We start from the raw sequence: 25,095 nt of genomic DNA, 5'->3' as shown, positions 1-25,095 counted from the left end.
GATATAGCTTAGATCTACTTACCGCGAGGCACGCAATGTCTAAGTGAGACGCTCTCCCATCAACTCCCGCTACTCTTCTCGATCAGGAGTCGATGGGAGAGTGATCTGCAGTTGATTTAGCAGGTCTAGACCCACTAAATCGACCGTTGATGCATCGATCGCCGCTCATCGATCTCCCGATAAGTGTAGACGAGCCCTTACAGAGTCAGCTATGGTCTGGGATTCCAGCTATGGTCTGGGACCCAAAGTCAGCAAATGAGTCATTGCCAGATAAATGTCATCAGCCACACTGATCAAATATTTCTGAGCTGCTACATAATTCAGGTTTGTAAAACTATTCACAGTCCACTTGTATGTTTTTAGCAGGCAGGTTGGTGATTAAGAGTCAGATTTTAGGTAGATAAATGGGCATAAATTTTCCCCTCAACACACATATGTATATGGTTGGGTGTATGTGTGTATTTATTATAGGAGTTATGCAAGCAAAGGCCAGGTATTAAACGTAAGCTAACACAGCACTAATGAAAAGTTTGCTTGTGCTGCCAGTGTTTGCATGGCCTGGTGATACTGTTGTTAAAAGGTTACTGTCTCTATAACTGGCAAGTACAAGTCATAGGCTGCCTTTGTGAGTCCGATTAACAAGAAATAATGTGCTCTGTAAAAGACAAAAAAAAATTGGCAGGCTTTCCTGCAAGAAAAACAGCCAAAGATATATCACCTTGGTGCTATCTTACAACCCCGATCCTGCACTTGGGTCTGTGCAACCAGAACCTTGCTCCACACAGACAGCCCCTTTGAATTCAGTGGGTCTCAGCAGAGCTCCAACTGCAGCATCGGAGCCTATTTATGGACTAAGAATGTGACTTCATTTTTTCCCCTTCAAATTTGTGATAAAGGGCACCAAAGTGCTCCTATTGTGAACTTGATAATTACACCAAAGTGCCCTAACGTCCACTTAAAAAAAAAGGAAGTAGGATGTTTTAAAAACAAACAAATAAAAAGGAGCATCCAAAGCCTTTCATGTGAGCCCTGTATTGGGATTTATCAGGAACAGATGCTAAAACAGGAAATTTGCATTCACTGCTCCCAATGTCTTTTCAAGATGTCAAGGTGTGAGCTGTGAAAAATTAACAGACTGTGGCCATGCCAAAACACATGAAAAGGTTGCAGTGACTTTACAAGCTTCAGTGAATTTTTCTGTATGAATGTTCAATTGCCCCTCACCAGAAACGCTCTTAACACAATCCTTTAAAAATTTAGTTTGGGCTGGACTGTCTCGTGCAATTCTGATCTGGCAACTGGGCTGTGATGTACACAAGAGAGGGACTAGATCCAAGCCATTCTCCCACTTCACTCTGCCATGAGGAAGCCACTCAGGGGTATGTCTACACTGTAGCCAGGAGTGAGCCTCCCAGCCCAAGTAGACAGACTTGCGCTAGCTCAGCTTGAGCTAGTGCGCTAAAAAACACAGTGGGGACAGTGCGGCTTGGGCGGCAGCTCAGGCTCTCAAGCCCACCTGATCCCTTAGGCCTGGGCTCAGGTTGTTAGCCTGAGTTTCTGCTGAAATCACAACATCCACACTGCTATTTTTAGCATACTGCTTGAGCCCCACTAGCACGAGTCTTCTACCTGGGTTGGGAGGCTCGTGCCATACTGCAGTGTTCACATATCCTCCGTGGTTGCTCTGGGGTTGGGAGAACAGGGTGTGGGGTTAGATGGGGCAGTGGGGTCATGATCTGCAGCACAGTTTCCCCTCAACCTCATGGGAATTATGCATCCTCATCATTACCTTATGTGGGTTTTCTTTCTGCTGAGTGAAACCCTCCAATGTGAAGGCAGTTCAGGGAAAGAGGCAGTTAGAGACTTCCCAGAATAGACTACCACAGGAACCAGAAAACAGTAAAATCCTTGGACAGGGACCCCACCATCACTTCTTAGTAGCGAGTCTAGAATAATAGGAACCTAATCCCTGACTGAGGTGCTACAAAGTGTTCGATAACAATCATCTCCACTAAAAGCTGCAATAAATGAAATCAAGAAAATACTGCGGCCTATTAAAATAGACACGTAACTTGAATATAAATTTTGATTTGTCAATTAAAAACACATGACGAAGGCAGGCTAGGGTGTGGCAATTCATCAGAGGCCAAATCCTTTCTCAGACAAAGCTCCCACTCAAGTCAATATGAATTTGCTCCCAAAGGACTGCAGGCTAAAGTATTTGGCCCCACTTGATGATCATGCACTCAGAGGACCCACATTAATGTATGGATTTTGGATAGCTTCCAGCAGAGTTGCAGAGTCTTATGGGGTTAAATCCATTCCTCTCGGTTGGAGCAGAAGAATGTTACCAGGAGCGCATCTCACCGGGGGGGAGGGGGGAGGAGGGAGAGCAGAATGGGCTGCTGCTGTTACTCTGCAGCCACAAGCTCCAGTCATAGAAAAACAAAAACTCAACGTGCAAAGGGGTTTGCCTTTAGCTTCTATTCGATTGGGACAATAGAGGAAGAAAGAGCACGGAGAGGTTATTTCCAAATGTAAATTTATCATTTTTGACTCTCAAATGGTTACATGGCACTTTTCGCACAGTATTCAGAATTTCTTAACTCCTTCAGAAATAGGCTGAGATCACCTTGATTCAATTTCCACCAAAACTAGAAAGGACAAAGCACTAAAACCATACTGTAGGGAACAATCGTGCAAGGGCGATGGACTAGATGATCTAATAAGTGCTTTCCTCCTCTAACAGCTCTGGTTCGCTGGGACGGAGTACAGCTGTGGAATCACGGTTACATGCTTAGCTGATGTGTTACTAACAGAGTCTAATGAAGCCTACCTGTCAAAAGCAGGGGCATTCGCTTCCAGGCCTCTGTTAAGTCTCAGATGATGGGAACCAACCTAAAAAAAAAAAAAAAAAAGTAGAAGAAATATTATGAAGTAATTTTCTTCATAAAGCTGCTGAAATCCTCAATCACTAGATGTCTATTTCCCTCAAAGAAAACGTCTGTTTATTAGCACCCAGACACCCCAAACAGATTACACACACCCCCACACATAATGCACTTAGTACAAAAAGCTTAGCTACGGCCTTTATTAGAAAACAACATTTACAATTACAATGATAATTCACATTTGTTAATGGAATACCTACGCCCTTATTTATGGCCAAAACAAATTCTCTATCCTGGCCAATACGCTAGCAAAAACCTCTCACTGCACCACAGCTCTGTGCCCAAGCCTCCTTACCCCTGTAAGTAATCAGGAAGCACTGCATATCTGCCAATTCTATGGAGAGACTGTGGCCTGACTAGTTTGAGCTTTTGTTTTTTAGATTAATTGGATAATACATGCACAATGCTTTCTAAATATAAAGGATAATGGACTAAATCCTGTATCAGTTAAGTCAGTGGGAGTTTTAACATTGACGTTAATAGCAGTAGGTTCAATTTTTTTATAAGTATTGGTATTTCTATTCAGTGTAGTGAATATATTTTATTTCTTCCCAATTAATATCTGAATCCTCTAAAAGACCCACTCAGAATTTTCAAAAATCTTGTTTGGTTTCCTGTTTGTCAGTATTTAATCTGTATTTCTTTCTATGTAAGTGCTAAACTGTGCAACCCTTCCTCACTTTGGTGCCAGCACACGTACACAAGGAGTGAATGAGTGCTCCGATGAGTAAGTGCTCACAAATGCGAGTAAAGGTTGCACAATCTAGCCCTGAATAAGCACAAATGTGTGCCATTTCCTTCTTAGAGAGGAAAAAATTCTGTCCAATTAAAAAAGGCCATAAGCACTAAATTCAGGGATACTCTCCAGGCTTTAGAATATACAAAGCAATATATGACTGTCATAATTCATATCCAAGGCAAACCTGAGGCATTTAAATCAATCTCAAAGACATTTATTATTATAGAATATTAAAAAGAAAGCTTATTCTTATTACAAAGCCATTACATTGTACAGAATACAGTATATGTACACACACATTTATATATCTGCGTGTGTGTACCTACGTACAAACTTAAATTATTTTTTTCCTTCTATTCTGACAATGTGAAAATACCAGGCTGCCTCTTGCTTGAGCTATTCAATGACATCTCATTGAAAGTGTGGCCCGTATAAATGGCTGGGTGGAAATGGGTTTAAAAACAAAATAATTGCTTGAGGAAGCAGCCCATGTGGAAAATGTGTTATATGATTAGACCTGTACAGCTACATTCTATGGCCAAGCTCAGTGTGGCCGGTGTGCATGACGACTGCAGGTAGGTTCTGGCCCAAAATGTCAATAAGGGTTTCGATGTCATTTGTAGGGAGGTGTTTTGTGTGTTTGTTTTTATTCTGCACTGTATTTAGATGACATTCATCTCTTGTACAATACTGACGCTCAGTGCTGGATGACATAGCTACTCTAAACAAAAGAATTTTGGAAATGAGATTTTGAAGATTATGGGGAAGTGTGTATAGCATCTAACTGTGCACAACTGTTGGGCTGTTTAGACCACTGCCTGTCACGCTGATTAGTATGGTCTCATTGTTTCCTTGCACTCCCCCATTGGTCTTTCTGTATCTATCTCTTGTCTGAGATGGCAAGCTCTTTGGGGCAGGGACTGTCATTTTGTTCTGTGTGCAGCACCTAGCACAGTGGGGGTGCGGATTTAGGACTGGGGTTCCCAGGTGCTACGATAATACAAATAATCATAAACAAACACATTTTAACTTTCAAATTGTTATATAAGTTACTGGAGTTGATGCAGGAAACACTTGGTAAAATTCTCTGGCCTGTGGCATGCAGGAGGTTAGACTAGATGATCATCATGGTCCCTTCCAGCCTTAGCATCTATGAAATCTATCAAATACACCCATATACCAATTATATTTATTTTAAAATCATAAAGCTCCTGCACTGGAGCCCCCACCTATACTATGGAGGGCTAAGACACCATGCCAAACTGGCATTTCAGATGGAAAGGTTATTCTGGGTGAAGTAAAAAAAACATTATAAAGAAACATCCGTGTAAATAAATTATTAACTCTTCTTTGGAGTGATCCGAGCACTTAAAATATTAATCTTCAAAAACTAATAACTGAATAGCTATTTGCCTATTCCTTTTAAAAACAGCCTAACTTTCCCACAAATAGTAACAGAGTCAAAACAGTTCAGTACTTCACAGGGCAAGTCTCCTAGTGAATGAATACCATTAAGAAACAAATCCTATGCAACTTTTAGTAGCATTAGTGATAGGCCACTTGGTTTTTCATTATATTTACCTGAAGCCCTGGTTGCTCCCAAAACAGTGGAACTGAGCCTCTGATCTGAACAAAGGAAGAGATGTCATCGTCCAAATAAATTGTCTGCAGCAACAACATAAAGGGAAAGAAACTCTTCAGTGAAAAGTACTGTTCTGTCACTCCTCAATCAGACCACACAAGTTAAGATACAAATACTGAAGAAAAGACGAATGGTGGATCTCAGTTTATCTTGATACAGCTCTGTCAGTATTCCTGACCTCACAGAAATGGAAACAAAATCATGCCTCGTTTGCTTTCATGCCAACTCACTAGATTTAAATTTGCTACTCACTGGTAATAAAAGAGAATTTAAGGCACAGATGCTTGTACGACAGAGATTTCCTTCACACTGAAGATGCACTAGCTACGCTGGTGGACAGACTGAGACAGGCCACTTTCTCTTTCGTAGAATTTTAACTATGGAGATGTCATCATTCCATGTGACCAGTGATGGTTAATGCCAGGTGTGGGATAAGCTTATCTGCTGTTCTATTAACTATTTTCTTTGACCACACATTTTGTCTTGTCAGTGTGGCCAATAAAATGTATGCGAAACCTTCAGCGTTGCTGCTCCTATTTTGAGATGTGGGGAATAAGATTATAGGCACTATTTCTTATCCCGGGTGTTTATAGTAAAATCTTTCCAGTCCTCTTTTCTCCTTAGCCAGCACTCTCTCCTGCCCTTTGTATTTATCTCTGTTAACAATGCTAGTAATCTTGCAGCAAAGCTAACACATTAGAAGCACAAAGGATGTACCCCATCCTCCCCTCTAACCCTACCTCCAAAAGTATTATATTTTAAATGAGCCTAATCTAAAAGGATATATGTTCAGACATAGTATTACCAGAGAGCAACAGTGTAAAGCCAATTTCACTGCCCTGGCCTATACTTAGCAATGGAATCCTGGCCCTTTTCCATTTGCGATATATAATACAAGTCTCAGTTTTCTTGTATATCACAATAAGCCTTCCAAAGCCCAGCAGATGAATGGTATCAGTCAGCTCATCCAGGTGCCTTCTTTTTTAGTCACACTGTATCATTTAGCTTATCAGCTAGCAGCTGGGCACTAGTCCCAAAATGGGATGAACAGCAGGTGCGGAGAAAGAGGCTGCATAAGAAAGATGTTTAGGCAATGGAAAACCAGTTACCACACAACTTTAATGGGGTTCTATTCCCGGCTCTGCCCCGGCCTGCTGGATGACTATGGGAAAATCACTTAAGCCTCTGTGCCTCAGCTTCCCCATCTGTAAAATTACCTCTTTTGTAAAGTGCTTTGAGATTTACAGGTGAAAATATTATTTTTACATATATCACTGACAAACATTAACTAATTAACCCTCGCAACACTTTTGGGAGGTAGGTGGTACGTGTCTATTATTATCCCCATTTTACTGACAGAGAGGTTAAGTGACTTCATCAAGGACATAGAAGGCGTTAGTGTCAGAACCAAGCTTAGCCTGATGGAGTTCAGATCATGATGTAAAACACACTTTCCAAAACAGTTTTTCAATCAATGTTCTTAATTGTGTGCAATGCTTAGTTACCATGGTGACAGGTGCTCTATAAAAACCTAAGATTGATGCTGTTCTCCTTCTGTTTCTGCCCTAGGAACTACTTGGTGTAATGTAGCGGGACTGCAACATGAGAAGTAAGTAACCCCATCCTCGCCTCTTTCTTTTCCTCAGTGAGCCGGCCAGTCATAAAAATCAAATGAGTCAATGACCTCTAACCCTCGCATCATCTGTAAAAAATAAAGTCAGACACAGCAGGCCTGATTCTGAGCTGGTGTAAACTGGCGTCGCTCCATTGACACTGGCAGAGCTATGCTGACTCACACCAGCTCAGAATCTGGCCTACGATCTGTAAGAAATTCTGGAGTTGGATCTTGACTCATTTATGATTTTAAGAACGGTCACCTGCTGACAAATGGGATGAGTCAATTATCGGCATAACCTGAAATGAAATGTTAAAGCTACATTATGTCATAGATAGACAAAGCTCTTATAGAAGTAGATCATATACATCCAGTATCACATATACAGTACAATTCTGTGGATTGTGGTGGATAATCAGCTGTGCATGAGTTCCTAGTGCAACACTGGGCAAAAGGGCTAGCGTGATCCTTGGATGAGTCAACAGGAGAATCTTGAGTAGGAGTAGAGAGGTCATTTTGCCTCCGTATTTGGCACTGGTACACCCCCTGCTGAAATACTGTGTCCAGTTCTGGTGCCCACAATTCAGGAAGGATGTTGATAAATTGGAGAGCGTACAGAGAAGAGCCACAAGAATGATTAAAGGATTAGACTGCATGCCTTATAATGACAGACTAAATAAGCTCAATCTATTTAGTTTAGCAAAGGGAAGGTTAAGGGGTGACTTGATTACAATGTATACGTATCTACATGGGAACAAATTTTTGATAAGGGGCTCTTCAGAGAAAGGTATATCACAATCATAGAATATCAGGGTTGGAAGGGACCTCAGGAGGTCATCTAGTCCAACCTCCTGCTCAAAGCAGGACCAATCCCCAGCTAAATCATCCCAGCCAGGGCTTCATCAAGCCTGACCTTAAAAACCTCTAAGGACGGAGATTCCACCACCTCCCTAGGTAACTCATTCCAGTGCTTCACCACCCTCCTAGTGAAAAAGTTTTTCCTAATATCCAACCTAAACCTCCCCCACTGTAACTTGAGACCGTTACTCCTTGTTCTGTCATCTGGTATCACTGAGAACAGTCTAGAGCCACTCTCTTTGGAACCCCCTTTCAGGTAGTTGAAAGCAGCTATCAAATCCCCCTCATTCTTCTCTTCTGCAGACTAAACAATCCCAGTTCCCTCAGCCTCTCCTCATCAGTCATGTGCTCCAGCCCCCTAATCATTTTTGTTGCCCTCCGCTGGACTCTTTCCAATTTTTCCACATCCTTCTTGCAGTGTGGGGCCCAAAACTGGACACAGTACTCCAGATGAGGCCTCACCAACGCCAAATAGAGGGGAATGATCACGTCCCTCGATCTGCTGGCAATGCCCCTACTTATACAGCCAAAAATGCCGTTTGCCCTTGTTGCCAAGAAGGCTCACTACCGACTCATATCCAGCTTCTCATCCACTGTAACCCCTAGGTCCTTTTCTGCAGAACTGTTGCCTAGCCACTCGGTCCCTAGTCTGTAGCAGTGCCTGGGATTCTTCCGTCCTAAGTGCAGGACTCTGCACTTGTCCTTGTTGAACCTCATCAGATTTCTTTTGGCCCAATCCTCTAATTTGTCTAGGTCCTTCTGTATCCTATCCCTACCCTCCAGTGTATCTACCACTCCTCCCAGTTTAGTGTCATCTGCAAACTTGCTGAGGGTGCAGTCCATGCCATCCTCCAGATCATTAATGAAGATATTGAACCAAACTGGTCCCGGGACCGACCCTTGGGGCACTCCACTTGATACCGGCTGCCAACTAGACATGGAGCCATTGATCATTACCTGTTGAGCCCGACGATCTAGCCAGCTTTCTATCCACCTTATAGTCCATTCATCCAGCCCATACTACTTTAACTTGCTGGCAAGAATACTGTGGGAGACCGTATCAAAAGCTTTGCTAAAGTCAAGGAATAACACGTCCACTGCTTTCCCCTCATCCATAGAACCAGTTATCTCATCATGGAAGGCAATTAGGTTAGTCAGGCATGACTTGTCCTTGGTGAATCCATGCCGACTGTTCCTGACCACTTTCCTCTCCTCTAAGTGCATCGGAATTGATTCCTTGAGGACCTGCTCCATGATTTTTCCAGGGACTGAGGTGACTGGAAGCTGAAGCTGGACAAATTCAGACTGGAAATAAGGCATAATTTTTAAATAGTGAGATTAATTAACCACTGGAACAACTGACCAAGGGTTGTGGAGGTTTCTCCAGCACTAGCAATTTTTAAATCAAGATTGGAAGTTTTTCTAGAAGATATGCTCTAGGAATTATTTGGGGGAAGATTTATGGCCTTTGCTATACAGGAGGTCAGACTAGATCAGGGGTCTTAAACTCAGATGACCCCGAGGGCTGCATGAGGACTAGTGCATTGGCCTGAGGGCCGCATCACTGACACCCCCACCCACTGCCTCTGGCCCCGCCCGCACTCCACCTCTTCCAATTAGGCCCTGCCCCTGCCCCACCTCTTTCCTGCCCCATTCCAATCCCTTCCCTGAAGTCCCCACCCCAACGCTGCCCCCAGGGGGTGCAGAAAGTGTGCAGCGGGGGCTGAGGGCAGGGAGTTGAGGTGCAGGAGGTGTGCAGGGTGCTCAGGGCAGGGAGTTGGTGTGTGGGGTACAAGAAGAGTGCGGCAAGGGGTTGGGGTGCAGGGTGCAGCAGGTGGCTCAGGGCAGGGAGTTGGGGTGCGGGATGTGGCAGGGGACTCAGGGCAGGGAGTTGGGGGTGCAGGATGTGGCAGGGGGCTCAGGGCAGGGAGTTGGGGGTACAGGAGGGGTTCAGGGTGTGAGCTCCAGCCTGGTGCCGCTTACCTAGAGCGGCTCCGGGGTGGCAGCGGCGCTCACTGGGGCCAGGGCAGGCTCCCTGCACGCCTGCCTTGGTCCCCGGCTCCGCGCTGCTCCGTTCCAGGAAGCAGCTGGAACTGTGTCCTTGCAGCCCCTGGGGGAGGGGGAGGGGCTCAGGGTTCCCTGCTTGTGCTGCTCTTGCCGCTGCTCCAGGTACCTCCCACGAAGCTCCCACTGGCCGCGGTTCCCTGTTCCCGGCCACTGGGAGCTGTGGGGGGGGTGATGCCTGGAAGGAGGCAATGCCAGAGCCCTCTGCCTCCTTCCCCCTACCCCCCGGCCCAAAGGGGCGTGCTGCCAGCTGCTTCAGAGAGCAGCGTGAGGCTCGCAGCATCAGGAGGCAATCCCACGGGCAGGCAGAGGGGCGGGGTGGGGGTGCGGGGAGCTTGGCGGGCCACACACAAGAGCCCCATGGGCCGCGTGTTTGAGACCCCTGAACTAGATCATCACAATGGGCTTTCTGGCCTTGGAATCTATGAACATATGAACAGTTTTAGACAATCTATTCCTAGGTGGATTAGGATCAAGATCATGCCATCCCATTCAAATGGGCACTTCCTCCTAGATAATTGCTCCTACATTAACTCCTCCTAGACAACTTGGAGTTCAAAGTCATGCCATGCCATTCAAAAAAGCAGTTTTCTCTAAATTTTGCAATAAAGTCTCAGAACTGCCATCTTACCGCTTTGTAACAGGCAAAGATCAGAAGAAGAAAAATGATTCCCTAACATGATTAGACACCATTTCGGTCCCTGCCACACAGAGTAGAATAAATCAGCCTTGATCCGGTAAACACAAGCACACAGGCAGAATCCTATGCCCAAGCAGAGTGCTGTTGAAGTCAGTAGGGCTCTGTGAAGGAATGAGGATCCACCTATGTGGATCCCATTATAGAATCAGGCTGCTGTCTTTAAGCCACATACTTAGATGAGGCCTAAATCTGGCCTACCATTTTGGGGGGAAGGCCTTAACAGATTTCAAAAAGCAGATTTTCCCCTCATAGTTATGATCTATTGCGTAAATGCTTCTTACACCACAATCACCACAATGGCTACTGGCGAGGATAACCTGGATGCCAAAAAAGAAAATCCTGAAGAAAATTTCTCTGGAAAAAATAATAGGACACAATTCATGAAGGAACGTAAGCATGTGCTTAAATCCATTCCTATTCAGGGCAGCAATAAAGTGGTACTGTAATTGCTGTCATTAAACAGCAATGCTTTTCTGAATTGGGGTCCAACACTATTTTTCTTAAAATAGGGAAGGGAAGGTTAATTGAAAAAGATGCTACTTCCTTTTATGGTCTGTAAAATTTCAATTTTAAATACACCATATAACAGATATATATATATATATATGGAGATATACCTATCTCACAGAACTGGAAGGGACCTTGAAAAGTCATCAAGTCCAGCCCCCTGCCTTCACTAGCAGGACCAAGTACTGATTTTTGCCCCAGATCCCTAAGTGTCCCCCTCAGGATTGAACTCACAATCCTGGGTTTAGCAGGCCAATGCTCAAACCACTGAGCTATCCCACCTCCCGAGTTATGAACACCACAGTTACAAACTGACCAGTCAACCACAGACACCTCCATTTGGAACTGGAAATGCACAATCAGGCAGCAGAGACCAAGGCAAATACAGTACAGTACTTTGTTAAACGTAAATTACTAAAAAAATAAAGGCAAAGCAGCATTTTCCTTCTTCATAGTAAAGTTTCAAAGCTGTATTAAGTCAATGTTCAGTTGTAAACTTCTGAAAGCACAACCATAACGTTTTGTTCAGGGTTACGAACATTTCAGAGTTACGAACAACCTCCATTCCCTAGGTGTTTGTAACTCTGAGGTTCTACCGTATTTGGGGGAAGGGAGGGGGACAAATCCCCCCACTAATTCATCTTTTTGAGAATTCTTTTTGCTTAAAAACAGCCAAAATCGTACACCAAGAATTTAATACTGGGGAAAAAAAGAGGTTTGCTCAAGAGCTGACGGTTCCCTGGAGGACAAATGCAGGGAAGGAGGAGAAAGCTGAAATGTTAACAATGACAAGCACATAAACTAAATAAGGAAAGCATACTTGTTTTTTCGGTACTATCTGGAGAAAGGAAAGGAATGTGGTGGGGGGGAAGGTTGGACCAAGTTAACTTTTGTTCTCAGTAGAAATCCATCAGACAGATGTCTTGCTTTTTTCCTTGTATATGAAACATTGGGAACAAAGCAAAAACATGTTATTTAGGCCCCTTCTGAGGAACAAAGCATCATTTCAAACCCTTCTCAAAAGATTATTTACAGCACTGTGAGTAGGAAGAGGTACCCCTTCTTTTACAAAATACTGGCTACAGTTGTTCAAGTGCACACTTTCAGAAGGCTTTTTCACAATGCCCCTCACCCTCTACTTCTGCTGTGTCAGCCTTTCTGACTGCTTTTATCTTTCTTGTAAAGTGATTAAACTAAATGACCAAGTAACTAAAAGATTGACTGGTGGCCTGATTTTGAAAAGAAAAAACTAAAGTGAGATATTTAGCTCCCCCACTCCTTTTCTGCACAGTGAGTCACAGCAGTTAAGTGAGCCCACAAAAAAATGACTCATTGCAGAGCTGAAATGCCACAAGGCTAACTCAGTGGGAGACAAAAGAATCCCATCCATGCATAAAAGAGCTGCCTAGAGAGAAGGCTAATTGTTTCTTCTTCTTCTTAAAACAGAAAAATATTAGAATTAAAGCTTTGTAAAGGGGGAGAGAGTCCTGCCTTTTCAGAATCCTAGGGTGATATTTATTCATGAAGCACAGAGCCAGCATGCCAGCACTGTACAGGCTGCTGCAAATGGAAACAAAATGTTATTCTAATTACAGACGGCCAAGATATTACCTCATAGCCGATTAGTCAGTAGTCTACTATGAAAGTAGAAGAGAGTTTAATTTAGGGCTTTTACTTCCTAACAGTAAGTGGATGCCAGCTTGAACTGGACCTCATGTATCTTAATGGTTAGCTCCCACTTTATTTTCTTAGGACAGTTAGCCTGGCAAAAATTATACCGATTACCAATGGCAAGGTGAACTTTTATCTTTTTAAAAAGCAGCAGAGCACTCCTATAGTTATTGATCTTCCAAGTCCTGGAGCCATATTGATTCAGTCACCCTGTACTCATTTCCTCCCTGCTTTGGCTTTGCCTTTTCCAGTTCCGAATCACTCAAAAACCTTTATTCTTCCCACTCTTAGATGGCTACTTGCTGAATTGGAAGAGAAGTACATCAGGCTGCACTGCTCCTGACGAACCCGTTCCATTCAACTGTCAGCAATCTATCAACATTTTGCCATTCCATCAGGGGCTGAACCCCATTTTTTCTGAGATGCAATGGGCATTATATTTTTGTGTTAATAATTTCCAGCATGTAAGAGCAAATAAGCTAAGGAACCTTGGACCCAAATGGCTGGCATACTGAGAAATAGTAATTGTATACAGAACTAGCAACTGAACCTAGGAGGTAGCACTGCGAATTTGGGGCTGACCTAAGAAAGGTTGGCTACCCATCTCAACATCTAACTTTCCTTCCTTTATAAGAAGATCAAAGCATCCCACAAGTATTTTGGTGAGAAAGTACTATACTATACTTGGTATGGTCTACGGGGATTATATATTGCTTCAGAAGGTGAACATAGTGACATTTCTCTTTTCCCTCTGCCCGGGGTAAATTTCACCTACAGGTGCACAAATCTGTGCGCCACAACAGAAATGTTTTCCAATGGACTAGGCACCAAAATTCCACTCTTCAGAAAATAGATTCTCAGGCTTTGAGGGAAGAGTTTTGTACATTTGCTCCTGAAAACGTTAAAAACTGCTGACCAAGTTTAGGGGTGATGTTTTGTACGCTGGAAATTATGGCCTTCTCATTTATCTCTGATCTCCCATATACATGCACCTCTTCATGAACATTAAAATCTGCATTTGGTTAAAACGGTCGTTCTTTTGGCTGGCAGTAGCTTCTATACCTTTTCCAAAAAGGAAAGAGAGGCTACAGCTGAATACAAAAGTGCTCATTTCAGCAGCAGGGCCGGCTCTAGGTTTTTACCGCCCCAGGCAACAACAACAAAAACCTCCGAGAACGCAACTGCCGAAGCAAAAAAAAAAGAAAAGAAAAAAGGAAAAAAACCTCGCGGAATGCCGGCCCTGGAATTGTGTTGCCCCAAGCACGTGCTTGGTTTGTTGGTGCCTAGAGCCGGTCCTGTTTAGCAGACATAGGAGGTCTCAGGTTCTTCAGGGCCCAGTGCTTTTTGTTTATTTTAAACGTAGCAAATGCAGCCATACACAGTAAACAAATGACTTATTTTCCTTGTTTGCATTGCTGTTGTAGCTGTGTTGGTCTCAAAATATTAGAGATAAGCTTTCAAACTACATGCAGCTCTTCTTCATGTCCTGAAGAAAAGTTTGAAAGCTTGTCTCTTTCACCAATATAGGTTGGTCCAGCAAAAGAGATTACCTCACTCACCTTGTTTCTCTATTATTTAGCTTGGTCATGTTAATTTAGGGATCCAGATCAAATTAACACATTTCACCCTTGTGTTTGTTATCAACATCAGTTGGAAATAGGGTTTCCACCTTTCTGCTGGGCAAACCTGAAGTATAAAGTCCTGCCTTATCCCCTCTTATCAAACCACACCCAATATGCAAAGCCAACTCTATCCCAATGGAGATGTATTAGAATTTGCCTCCTGGCCACTGACCAGATGACAGCTTCTCTCTTTGTCCTCTTTGCTCTACTGAGTTGGCTAGAGGAACTTTTTAATTTCTCACCCATTTTCTGGTTTCTTTGTCATGCACCTTCCTCCTGACTAGTGCATTGCATTTCAAAGCTCCAGAATCTTTCCCTCATTATACTGTGGAGATTATTGTGGTATCTGAATGCTGACATTGTATTAATTTAGCCTTGCAGAAGTCCTGAGGGGTAGGAAGTTATTATCCCCTTTTTACAGATGGAAAAATTGTGACAAAAAATTATGATGCTAACCCTGAAAACACTTATCCATAAATTAACCATGTGCACACATGTTGTCAAGGGACTACTTATGCACGTAAGTGCTTGCAGGATCCACGGCTAAGTGACCTGCTTAGGGTCACAAAGGAAGTCTTGTGTCTTCACCACAAGACCCCCTTCCTCCCAGGAAGAAGGCTAAGGAGATTAAGGCCAGGTCCACACTAGAAATGTTTGCAGGTATAATAACGTTGGCTAGGGATGTTATTTTTATGTCAGCAAAAGCCCTAGTATAGGCACAGTTACACTGGGGGGCGGGGGGGGATTCTTTTGCTGGCACAGCTGATTTCGTTTCGTGAACTAGTGTAAGCTGTAGTGGTTACAACACGTTTTTGCCAGTAGAAGCTGTGTCTGTACCAGAAAACCTTTTCTAGTGTAGTCTAGACCTAACAAAACAGACTTAAAAAAAAAAGTGTGGAATAAAGTTACTAGAACTTTCAAAAGAACTTTTGCTTTTCTTAGGATGACCAGATGTCCCAATTTTATAGGGACAGTCCCAATATTTGGGGCTTTTTCTATATAGGTGCCTATTACCCCTCAACCCCTGTCCTGATTTTTCACATTTGCTATCTGGTCACTCTAGCTTTTCTCCCACCTTCTCTTGCATGGGGAATCAGTTGTACTTTAGAAGAAAAGTACTTTAAAAAAAAAGATTTTATTTTCAGAGCAAAATTCCCAGTCATTTTCTAATAACTGTATTTTTAAAACTTTCCTCTTGTGATGATGCATTGGCCTCTTGATTGATTAAATGCTTGGTGCCATTGAGAACCTTGTGGTTTATGTCAGCGGTTCTCAAACTTTAGCAACCCAAGGACCCTTATTTTGATTTTAAAAACTTTGTGGACCCCCAAGCCCTCCGCTCAGCCCCAGATCCTGCCCCCACTCCATCCCTTCCCCGAAAGCCCCATCCCCAGCCCACCTCTTCCTGCCCCCGATCCACTCCTGCCCCTCCTCTTTCCCGCCTCTTTCTGCCCCCTCCCCTGAGCATGCCCCCTCTCCGCTCCTCCCCTCCGTCCCAGCGCCTCCTGCATATCGCTGAACAGATGTTCCCCAGCGTGCAGGAGGCACTGGAAGGGAGGGGGAGGAGTTGAGGGACAGAGGGGGAGGAGTGGATCAGCGGGGCCAGTGGCCCCGGACATGATTCCGCCCCCTCCCCTGAGCACAACCCATCCCTGCTCCTCCCTCCCACCCCCCAAAGTCTTCTGCATGCTGCTGAACAGCTGTTCTCCGTGTGCAGGAGGCACTGGAAGGGAGGGGGAGGAGTTGATCAGCGGTGCCGGCAGACCCCCTGGAGTACCCTGGTGGACCCCCAGGGGTCCACAGACCCCAGTTTGAGAAACGCTGGTTTATGAGTTGATTTTGCGCATGAGTCATTGTTGCTCAAGACAGGAATTTCTGAATCCACTGAAAAATGCACATTTATAATTTGACAGAAGCCTGGGGAGCTAGAACTTCCACGGCGGGAAATAAATCAAAAACATAAATTATGATTGCCCAAGAAGCTAGAGGTACAGAAGGAGAACTGATTGCGTAGGAGCTTAATGAGCAAGAGTGAAGAGACACTTCATGCATAACAGCATCTTAAAACATTGCATGCAAAAAGCATTTGCCGAGCGCCTCTGAATCTTGCTGTAAACGATTCCCCAATTATACACTGATGTACTGAATTATTTAGGGTCATAGGATCCATTCAGTCATTTACCTGCTCTGTCTCAACAAAATTAGACACGTGTCCATCATCACTGACCCCTCGTATGTGAAATCTGGCCCCAGCTCGTTCGCAACTGATCCGGGAAATGAGGCAGACTTTCGCCTTCTTGTGAGAGGCATAGAGAGTGTGGATGTCCACTATGCCACAGATCACTTTTAACAGCCAGTCGGAGCAGTTCACCTGATTGTGTTTAAAGGGCACATGCAGCAATTGGTTCCTGCAAGATTCAACAGAGCATAGATTCATTTACTCAAAAAATGAGAGAAAGAGAGAGAGAGAGAGAGAAACAAGTTGCATCTCACATTGTTCACTAATTAAAGCTTATAATAGGTTATTCCTTTTTTATTCTACCTCACTTTATCTGAAACCAATAATTAATAGATGACAATCCTGGTGAAGGCCATAATTCACAGAAACTTAGAGATTTTAACAGTATGACAGCCAACATACTTCTGCTCATGTGTCCAGAAGACTTTGCCCCACCTATACAAGTTCATATGCAAATCTCCCCTTTCCCAATTTTCTGATCTCTGGAACCATGCTGGTCATTAAAAGGTTCTTACCTAAATTACAGTGTTGTCCAACTAACACTTTAAGGCAGTGCTGCCTGGAACCTGGTCTACACTATAGTTCCAACAGGCTTTAAAATTGGTTTAGCAGAACTTTTAAAAACCTGTTGGAATTTTGGGGGAAGTTTTCCCACCATAGACCAGGCCTAAAAGTGAAAGGAAATGTTACAAACTGAGTTTTGCATGGTTTACAACAGAAGTATTATCTTTGTGTTATTTTTATTAAGCAAGCCAGTCTGTGACCAGGTCTAAGAGGCATGCATAGTTTCTCCAATGTACTTCCATCAGTTATCAGCAATTCCCTATTACAGTTACTATACCAGTGAAATCCTACTAAAGATTTGTGCTTCACAGAGCAAAGCATTTGAAAAAGGTGAAGAATTGTTCTACTATTTTTATATAACATAGCTAAAAACCAGCTATAAAATAATTACATTTTCCTCCTTCCTTTCACATAAAAAGAAAATCTACCCATCTTGGAGATATACCTATCTCATAGAACTAGAAGGGACCTTGAAAGGTCATTGAGTCCAGCCCCCTGCCTTTACTAGCAGGACCAAGTACTGATTTTGCCCCAGATCCCTAAATGGCCCCCCCCCCGGATTGAACTCACAACCCTGGGTTTAGCAAGCCAATGCTCAAACCACCAAGCTATCCTTATCCAAGGCAAACTCCAGGAGGATTTATTTATTGCAGTTTATGTTATACAGTCCACAGCTAGCACTGCCTACAGTGAAGGTTGTCTGACACTTTCTGTTATAAGAACCTTTTTTCACCTGTTTCTATTTTTTTCCAAACTTTGGAAATTTGGGATGAAATTTTCCATACTAGTGGCCTAACTTGGGTTTTTTAAATTTTCATATTATATATAATGTTTCACATACTCATTTTAGAAATACAAGGGATCTTATGTCAGACAACATATAAAAGCATAGGGCTTCCACATAAACGAAGACTGATCTAGCAAGACACAATAGATTGATACAGAAAGCAGATGTGCCACTGAATTCAAATATGTATCTTCTGAGAGCAAACTATCAAGAGAAAGCCTTTAACAACTGTATATACTGTACTATTTCTATATTAAAAATAGACCTCTAATTTGGCAGTTTAATTCTGTTGAAACACAGCTGGTTTGCTGTGTCAGCTGTTCCATGAAGAAGGCACACACAACACAGTTGAAACTGGGTTTTATATTTCACTATTCTGAACTAAACACCATTTATCAGGTGAAATCACATCCCAGCTGGAGAGATTATTTACCAGATTGAATTGCTCTGCCTTATCTATTAATCATCTATTACAACCCTGTTCAGCTATTGATATTTACCTACTGCGGGCCACAAGAAGTATTTCACACTAGCAGCACCTTTAGGTGTAATTCTGACAAATTATTACTTTTCACATGCATTATATAACTTCTTACTTATTTCCACTACAGTTTAGCTTCCTATGTGACTTCCTATCATAAACAAACAAACAAACAAACAAAAAATACGGGATGGGGGGGATTGGAGCACCCTATCAAAACTGGTAGGATAAACAAATTGAATTTCCTCTGCAGCGGGCCCACATAGGAAGGATCCTTGTTTCTATGTATTTTTTTCCATTCAACCAATCTTTGCTGCAATGAGACATATTTTTTACTTTGTTTTTAAAATTGTTACTCAGTAAATAAAATAAGTGCATGTCAACATATCAGAGGAGTTAGCATATGTGCAACGGTTTGATTACAGTAAGTTGCAAATTAATTGATTAACATAGATATTTGCAATGTATAAACTAGGGTACATTACTGCAATGTTAATTTAGAGACTTTAAACCCACGAGAATTAGGAAATACAACATAATACAGCAGAAGTGATGTATGAGCACAAGTACAGGTTTTTACCACATTAAGAATGCTTGTTAAACAAATAATTTAAAAAAAAACCACCTTGGGAAGTAAACTACTTATCTGCACTTATACCGTATATAGTAAATATAGCAAATATATTTTTTCTTTCTAGAAAAACCAGAAACTCCAATTATTAAATTTGCTTTTGCAGCTGGGTTACATAAATAATCTAGATGTTATTGGCTAAACCCTGATTGACCATGAATCTGCCAGAGCGCATGCCCTGTAAAGTAAAATGTTAGTTAAGCAAAACGTATCTAGGTTTAAATCTATAGCTTTATTTTTCTTCGGGGTTATGTGAAATTGAGAGGGAAGCTAGGCTTGACGAAAGACTTGGAGATAACATGAAGTACTAACCAGAAGAAGGAGTTACCAGATTCATAGTTGTTATCACCCTGCTTCTGGGCCCGCACTGTCAGGTCAAAGTTTGAGCCTGCATTTGGCCAGGAGAAATAGAACATCCCAGAGTTCAGGATTTTCTTAAGGGCATTAACACGATCCTCTTCCTTGGTTTCTTCCTGGAGGGGACAGAAATCTGTTGCGGTGATTTTGTAAACTTCAGCATCCAGGATTTTTCCCACCGATGTACAGCCTGTCACCAGGACCAGAAAATGCAGCCGAGTGTTACCTAGAAGGTGACAGTTATATAAGAATTATATAGAAACACAAGCTATGCCATTCCAAATCAGCCCAGCATCTGTCATGTCTGCTCTCCTGCCTCCAGCCATCAGTATCTCCTGCTTTAGAGGAAGTCAAATAAAACCTATGATGCACGTGGCTAACATGAGATCACAATATCTACAAGGATAAGTTACAGGGGAAAGTTAAAAAGACAATGTAGTTATGACACACATTTAATAAGCAGCAACATTTCACAGATTGTAAACTTTTCTACTCTTCCCTCTGTTATCATGAAAGTTGGCCCTGTGCAGAGGCCCAGGATAAAGCCTATTTTGAGGGTTTAAGTGGGACTGGGCCCTGGTGCTGGTTCACCGCACGGGGCAAATTTCACCCTTGCAGAGCAGGCAGTTTTCTTAGTGTGCAAAGGGTTTGTTTCAGGTGAAACCCTGCGATAAAACATTAGTCAATTACATTGAAACTTTTAGCTCAGAGTAATAAAATATAAATATCACCCATGCTGGCAGAACACAGTCCTGTTTACTCATATAAGGCGGCGCCTGAAGGCTTTTGTTCCAGTTAGCATGTATACAATGGATTAACGTACAGAAAGATTGAGGCCTTGTCTACACTACACAGTTTTGTCCACAAAAGACAGCTTTTGCCAACAAAACAGTGGAGGTGTACGCACAACAATGCTACTTTTGGCAGTAAAACTCTCCTGTTTTGCTGACAAAATAAAACCACTTCGACGAGAGGCACAAAGCTTTTGGTGGCAAAGTTAAAGCGACAAAGCGTCAGCGTAGACGCTGCCGTTCATTATGTCAACTTAACTGGCCTTCCCCAGTATCCCACAATGCCCGCCGTGACCACTCTGCTCACTGTTGTGAACTTGGCTGCCCTGCAGGCATGCACCCCTCCCCTTTCAAAGCTTCAGTAAGTTCTGACAGCTGAGCATGCAGCTCTGGCAGCAAAAAGCAACTTGGAACCCTGCTCTCCCCTGCACTAGGAACACAGTGGGAGGCAGGCTGCTGCTACCCGGGCAGAAGAGGGGAGGGACTGCTGTGCTGAGCCAGGATGGGAGGCGGGGGCTGATGTGTGTGGGGATGTCCCGCTCCCCCTGCCTCAGGATTGATTGCTTCCAGCTGCAGTCTGAACTTAAAAAGACAGCATGCTAACACACCCACTCTCCCCCAGCACGAACTCCGTCTCTCTCACGTACACCCTCCCCCAACATACAATCTGTCTCCCCTCCCCCCACCCGACACACACACACACCCCCACACACACACTCCCTGTCACACACTCTCCTCCTTCCTCCTCCCCATATACACTTCAGTTGAAAAGCAGCTAGGAATCTACTAGGATGCCCATGGAACAATGGGATTGAGAAACTTGCATCATGTGACACTGTACCTGCCCCACGAGGCTTTGCAAACCCTTCCCAAAGAACCTTGCGGCCAGTTGCACAGTGGGATAGCTACCCACCGTGCACTGCTCTCTGTGTCGATGCAACAGCTGCTAATGTGGATGCACTCTGCCGACACAAGGAGCATAGAGTGGACATGCAACAGCAGTTTAATTAAAGTGGTGTACGTCGGCATAACTTTTGTCGACAAAACTCTGTAGTGTAGACATAAGTCTGTAATAGGGAATCAGGCTTTTGATAAAAAGGCGTCGAGCACTTAAACTCCCCTTGCATGGTGTCAAGTATCAGAGGGGTAGTCGTGTTAGTCTGGATCTGTAAAAGCAGCAGAGAGTCCTCTGGCACCTTATAGACTAACAGACGTATTGGAGCATGAGCTTTCCTGGGTGAATACCCACTTCATCGGATGCATGTAGTGGAAATATCCGAAGGCTTGTATAAATATGCAGGCAAGAGTGAGTCAGGCTAAAAATAACTTTGATAACGATAACGAGGTTATCTCTAGCCTGACTCACTCTTGCCTGCATATTTATACCTGCCTCCAGATATTTCCACTACATGCATCCGATGAAGTGGGTATTCACCCAGGAAAGCTCATGCTCCAATACGTCTGTTAGTCTATAAGGTGCCACAGGACTCTCTGCTGGTTTTAAACTCCCCTTGACTCTTATTTTCAGACATCAGATAAGGGGAGAAAACCTGTCTTAAGGGGAATATCTGGGGAGCCCAGAACATTTGTGTGGGACTTCAGCATGAAGCATGAGACTATTTGCATCTATTCATGCTATTCTGCAGAGTTTAGTTCACAATAAAGGCCAATGTAGGTGGTTATTTATAAAAAGTGATTTTCATAGTGTTTCTTTCTGTCAACAAGGGTACACCATGTTCCCATTCTTGGGGGGAGGGGGCGTTGTTAAGCACATATGTTATATTTTCTTAGCTAGTACTATAGCTTTGAGCGTTAGAAATGGTAATAACCCTATATTTTATTCCCACTTACTTTGCAACTGACTAGGCATAATTATAAAGGATTAAAACCAGGAGATTACATCATTTAGCTTAATGCTTAACCACACTTGATCACACATTATTCTGTGGCATCTAATAGAGAGGATCCAGAAAAATATTCCTTGTTCTGGGTTGCTTACAGACTATGAGCCAGGTCCTCACCTGGTGTAAATCAGTGTAGTGCCTCTGAAGTCAACAGAGCTATGCTGATTTACATCAGCTGAGAATCTGGCCCACAGTGAGGAGTTTGAGCGCAGCGTTAAGTGATCCTGTAAAGAAACACAAATAAACACAAATTGTTATAGTCAGTTTCAGCAAGAGGGAGGTGGCAGTGACAAACTGATGGCTGTGTGGTGGGTGTGACAGATATGGCAATTTCCGCCAGTATCTTTGGGAGATCTTACTGTATTAAGTTTATGTATCATTGTGGGCCAGGGATTGTATATAATTCCATGGGGGAGGATGACCACCGCTCCTTCAGGAACTAAGAACAGTGGGGCAAATTCACTCAGGTAGTCAATTCGCCAAAGAAGAACCATCACTTGAAGAGGCGCGCATATACTAGTTCAAACTGGATTCTCCAGAGACCAAAAGACAAAGAAAGGACTTTTGGATAAAAAGTCTGAGTTTAAGCCGACTCAGAGACTTCTTTCTGATCCAGCAAATGAACAGGACTTTCTGTCCAGGGGAGGCCCCAATCCTTTTTGGGAAAAAGTTGGAAGGGCTTTGAGGCCCCAAAAGACTGATGGGTGACTTCTGGCAAGCTTTTAGCATGTGTCGACGGACTTCTATGTTTTTATATGTTTTCTCTATAATGCTTTCACCTTAAGAATAAATATGCCTGCTTATAAAGAACGGTGTGGCAATTTGTGACTGCTGGCAATTGCGGTTGTTCATAGCCTTTAAAGAGAAATCAAAGCACAGACGCTGGCCTGTTTAGGCAGTCTTGCTTGCTGGGGATATCAAGCATCAGCAGGAACCCTGCAAACCCAGTCTGCAAAACCCCCGCTCAGGAAGGAGAAAGATGCAGGTTTCTGGTTATTGCCCAAGAGAGGTGGTGGCCGAGGAGCCGGGAGCCTAGAGAAAATGCTCGAGGGACCACAGAGGGGAAATACAGGCGCAGTTGCCCTGAATTGTGACAATAGGAATGCTGAGACAAAAGGGATTTTAGATCTAAAACAGGATCTCATGCAGAAGTTTTCACTGGTTGCTGGGATCCTAATCTTTTCTATAGGGATCATAGCCAGAAGGGATCTGAGGGGAAAGGCTGTGTCAGACCAGGAAAAATGAAGTTCAAATCTAATAGTACTTTAAAAAACAAAACAAACAAACAAAAAACAACGGTGGCAGGGTGTATTATGAACAGCCCATTGCTACTGAAACATCTGTGAACGTGAGGGGAGACGCTCTGACAGTCAACACCAGGTGCTGCATACTTATCTTTAAAGTTGTATGCAGTGGTGGTGTAACCGCGTCGGTCCCAGGATATTAGAGAGGCAAGATGGGAGGCTTGCTGGCACCACGGGCTGTGTGGACATGCCCAAAGTTATGCCAGGCAATGCACCACCCTGTGGAGCCACCAGGATTGGAAAGGTGCAAGGATGGCTTAAAGCCACGATAGCGCGCCTCAGCTGTGAGCTTTAGATGCTCAGAATCTAGGGCAAAGGTGGGCAAACTACGGCCCGCGGGACCCTCCTGCCCGGCCCCTGAGCTCCTGGCCCAGGAGTCTAGCCCCCGGCCCTTCCCCCGCTGTTCCCCTCCTCCACAGCCTCAGCTTGCCCCGCCGCCGGCACAATGCTCTGGGCGGCAGGGCGGTGAGCTCCTGGGTCAGCGCAGCTGCAGAGCCTGGCCTGACCCGGTGCTCTGTGCTGCACAGTGCGTGGCTGGATCCAGCCAGGCGGCGCGGCTGTAGTGCCGCCAGTCACCGGTACTCCAAGTAGCGTGGTAAGGGGGCAGGGAGCGGGGGTTGGGGGGTTTGGATAGAGGGCATGGGAGTTTGGGGTGGTGGTCAGGGGGCGGGGCGGTCAGAGGGCGGGGAACAGGGGGGTTGAATGGGGATGGAGGTCCCGGGGGGGCAGTCAGGAAGGAGCAGGGGTTGGATGAGGTAGTGGGGGGCAGTCAGGGGACAGGGAGCAGCGGGGCTGGATGGGGCAGAGATCCCAGGGGGGCCGTCAGGGAACAGGGGGGTTTGGATGGGCCAGCAGTCTAGGGGGGCCGTCAGGGGGCCAGAAGCGGGAGGGGGTAGATTGGATGTAGGGGCCGGGCCATGCTCCCCTCCCCTAACCGGCCCTCCATACAATTTCCAAAACCCGATGAGGCCCTCAGGCCAAAAAGTTTGCCCGCCCCTGATCTAGGGTGACCAGATATCCCAAAATTTGATGCTTTGTCTTATATAGGCAACCTATTACCCCCCCTCCTGATTTTTCACACTTGCTATCTGGTCACCCTAACAAAATCTAACCCAAGATATTTCACTATTTCTTTGCCAGAGATATTAGCCTATTTTCGTTAAAATATGAAAGCATCTGAGATGTGCAACCCACCCTGGGGCCCCAGATGTTTGGGGAGGGCCTCATCCTGTTCCCACTGAAGCACTGTGTCTAGAAGACAGGTCATTAGCTGGCCCACACTAGATGGGAACCTAGGGTTAACCAAAACCAGCTAACATGTTTTTAAACATTACTTGCCCTGTCTACAATAGGTGTGATGTCCTGTTTAAAATCATGTTTGTTAACATCCTATTTTCCTAGTCTAGACATGGCCCAGTGATTTTGCCACCAACTGCAATAGGAGCTAGAACAGGCCCATGATATGCAGTTTAAGCACTCTCTACTGTAAGGCTTCTCTGTTAACCTTAAAGGTATTAGAGAAACAAGGTGGGTGAGGCAACATCTTTTATTGGACCAACTTCTGTTGGTGAGAGAGACAAGCTTTCGAGTTTACACAGAGCTTTTCTTCAGGTCTGGGAAACTTACATGTAAGCTCCCAGCCTAGGTCGATGGACTTGGGCTCACGGG

The 25,095-nt window shown here is 44.1% G+C and overlaps 1 protein-coding gene across 2 annotated transcripts in view; it reads right to left on the bottom strand.

Annotated features, from left to right (window-relative positions):
* SYNJ2 (synaptojanin 2) overlaps positions 1–25,095 on the bottom strand; it is an 88,155-nt gene that overhangs the window by 42,670 nt on the left and 20,390 nt on the right. Inside the window, exons 3-6 of one of the 2 annotated variants that reach the window (XM_008177873.4) lie at positions 19,384–19,654; positions 16,552–16,777; positions 5,272–5,355; positions 2,837–2,898 (exon numbers count right to left, since the gene is read on the bottom strand). In XM_008177873.4, the coding sequence (XP_008176095.2) occupies positions 2,837–2,898; positions 5,272–5,355; positions 16,552–16,777; positions 19,384–19,654 (643 nt within the window). The remainder of the gene's footprint in view (positions 1–2,836; positions 2,899–5,271; positions 5,356–16,551; positions 16,778–19,383; positions 19,655–25,095) is intronic. The other variant, XM_065588882.1, reaches the window with a different exon arrangement.

Source organism: Chrysemys picta, chromosome 3 (genome assembly GCF_011386835.1).
Source record: "Chrysemys picta bellii isolate R12L10 chromosome 3, ASM1138683v2, whole genome shotgun sequence".
In the NCBI taxonomy this organism is placed as follows: domain Eukaryota; kingdom Metazoa; phylum Chordata; order Testudines; family Emydidae; genus Chrysemys; species Chrysemys picta.
Note: the sequence above shows the minus strand (reverse complement) of the source record. Positions and strands in the feature narration are given on the sequence as shown.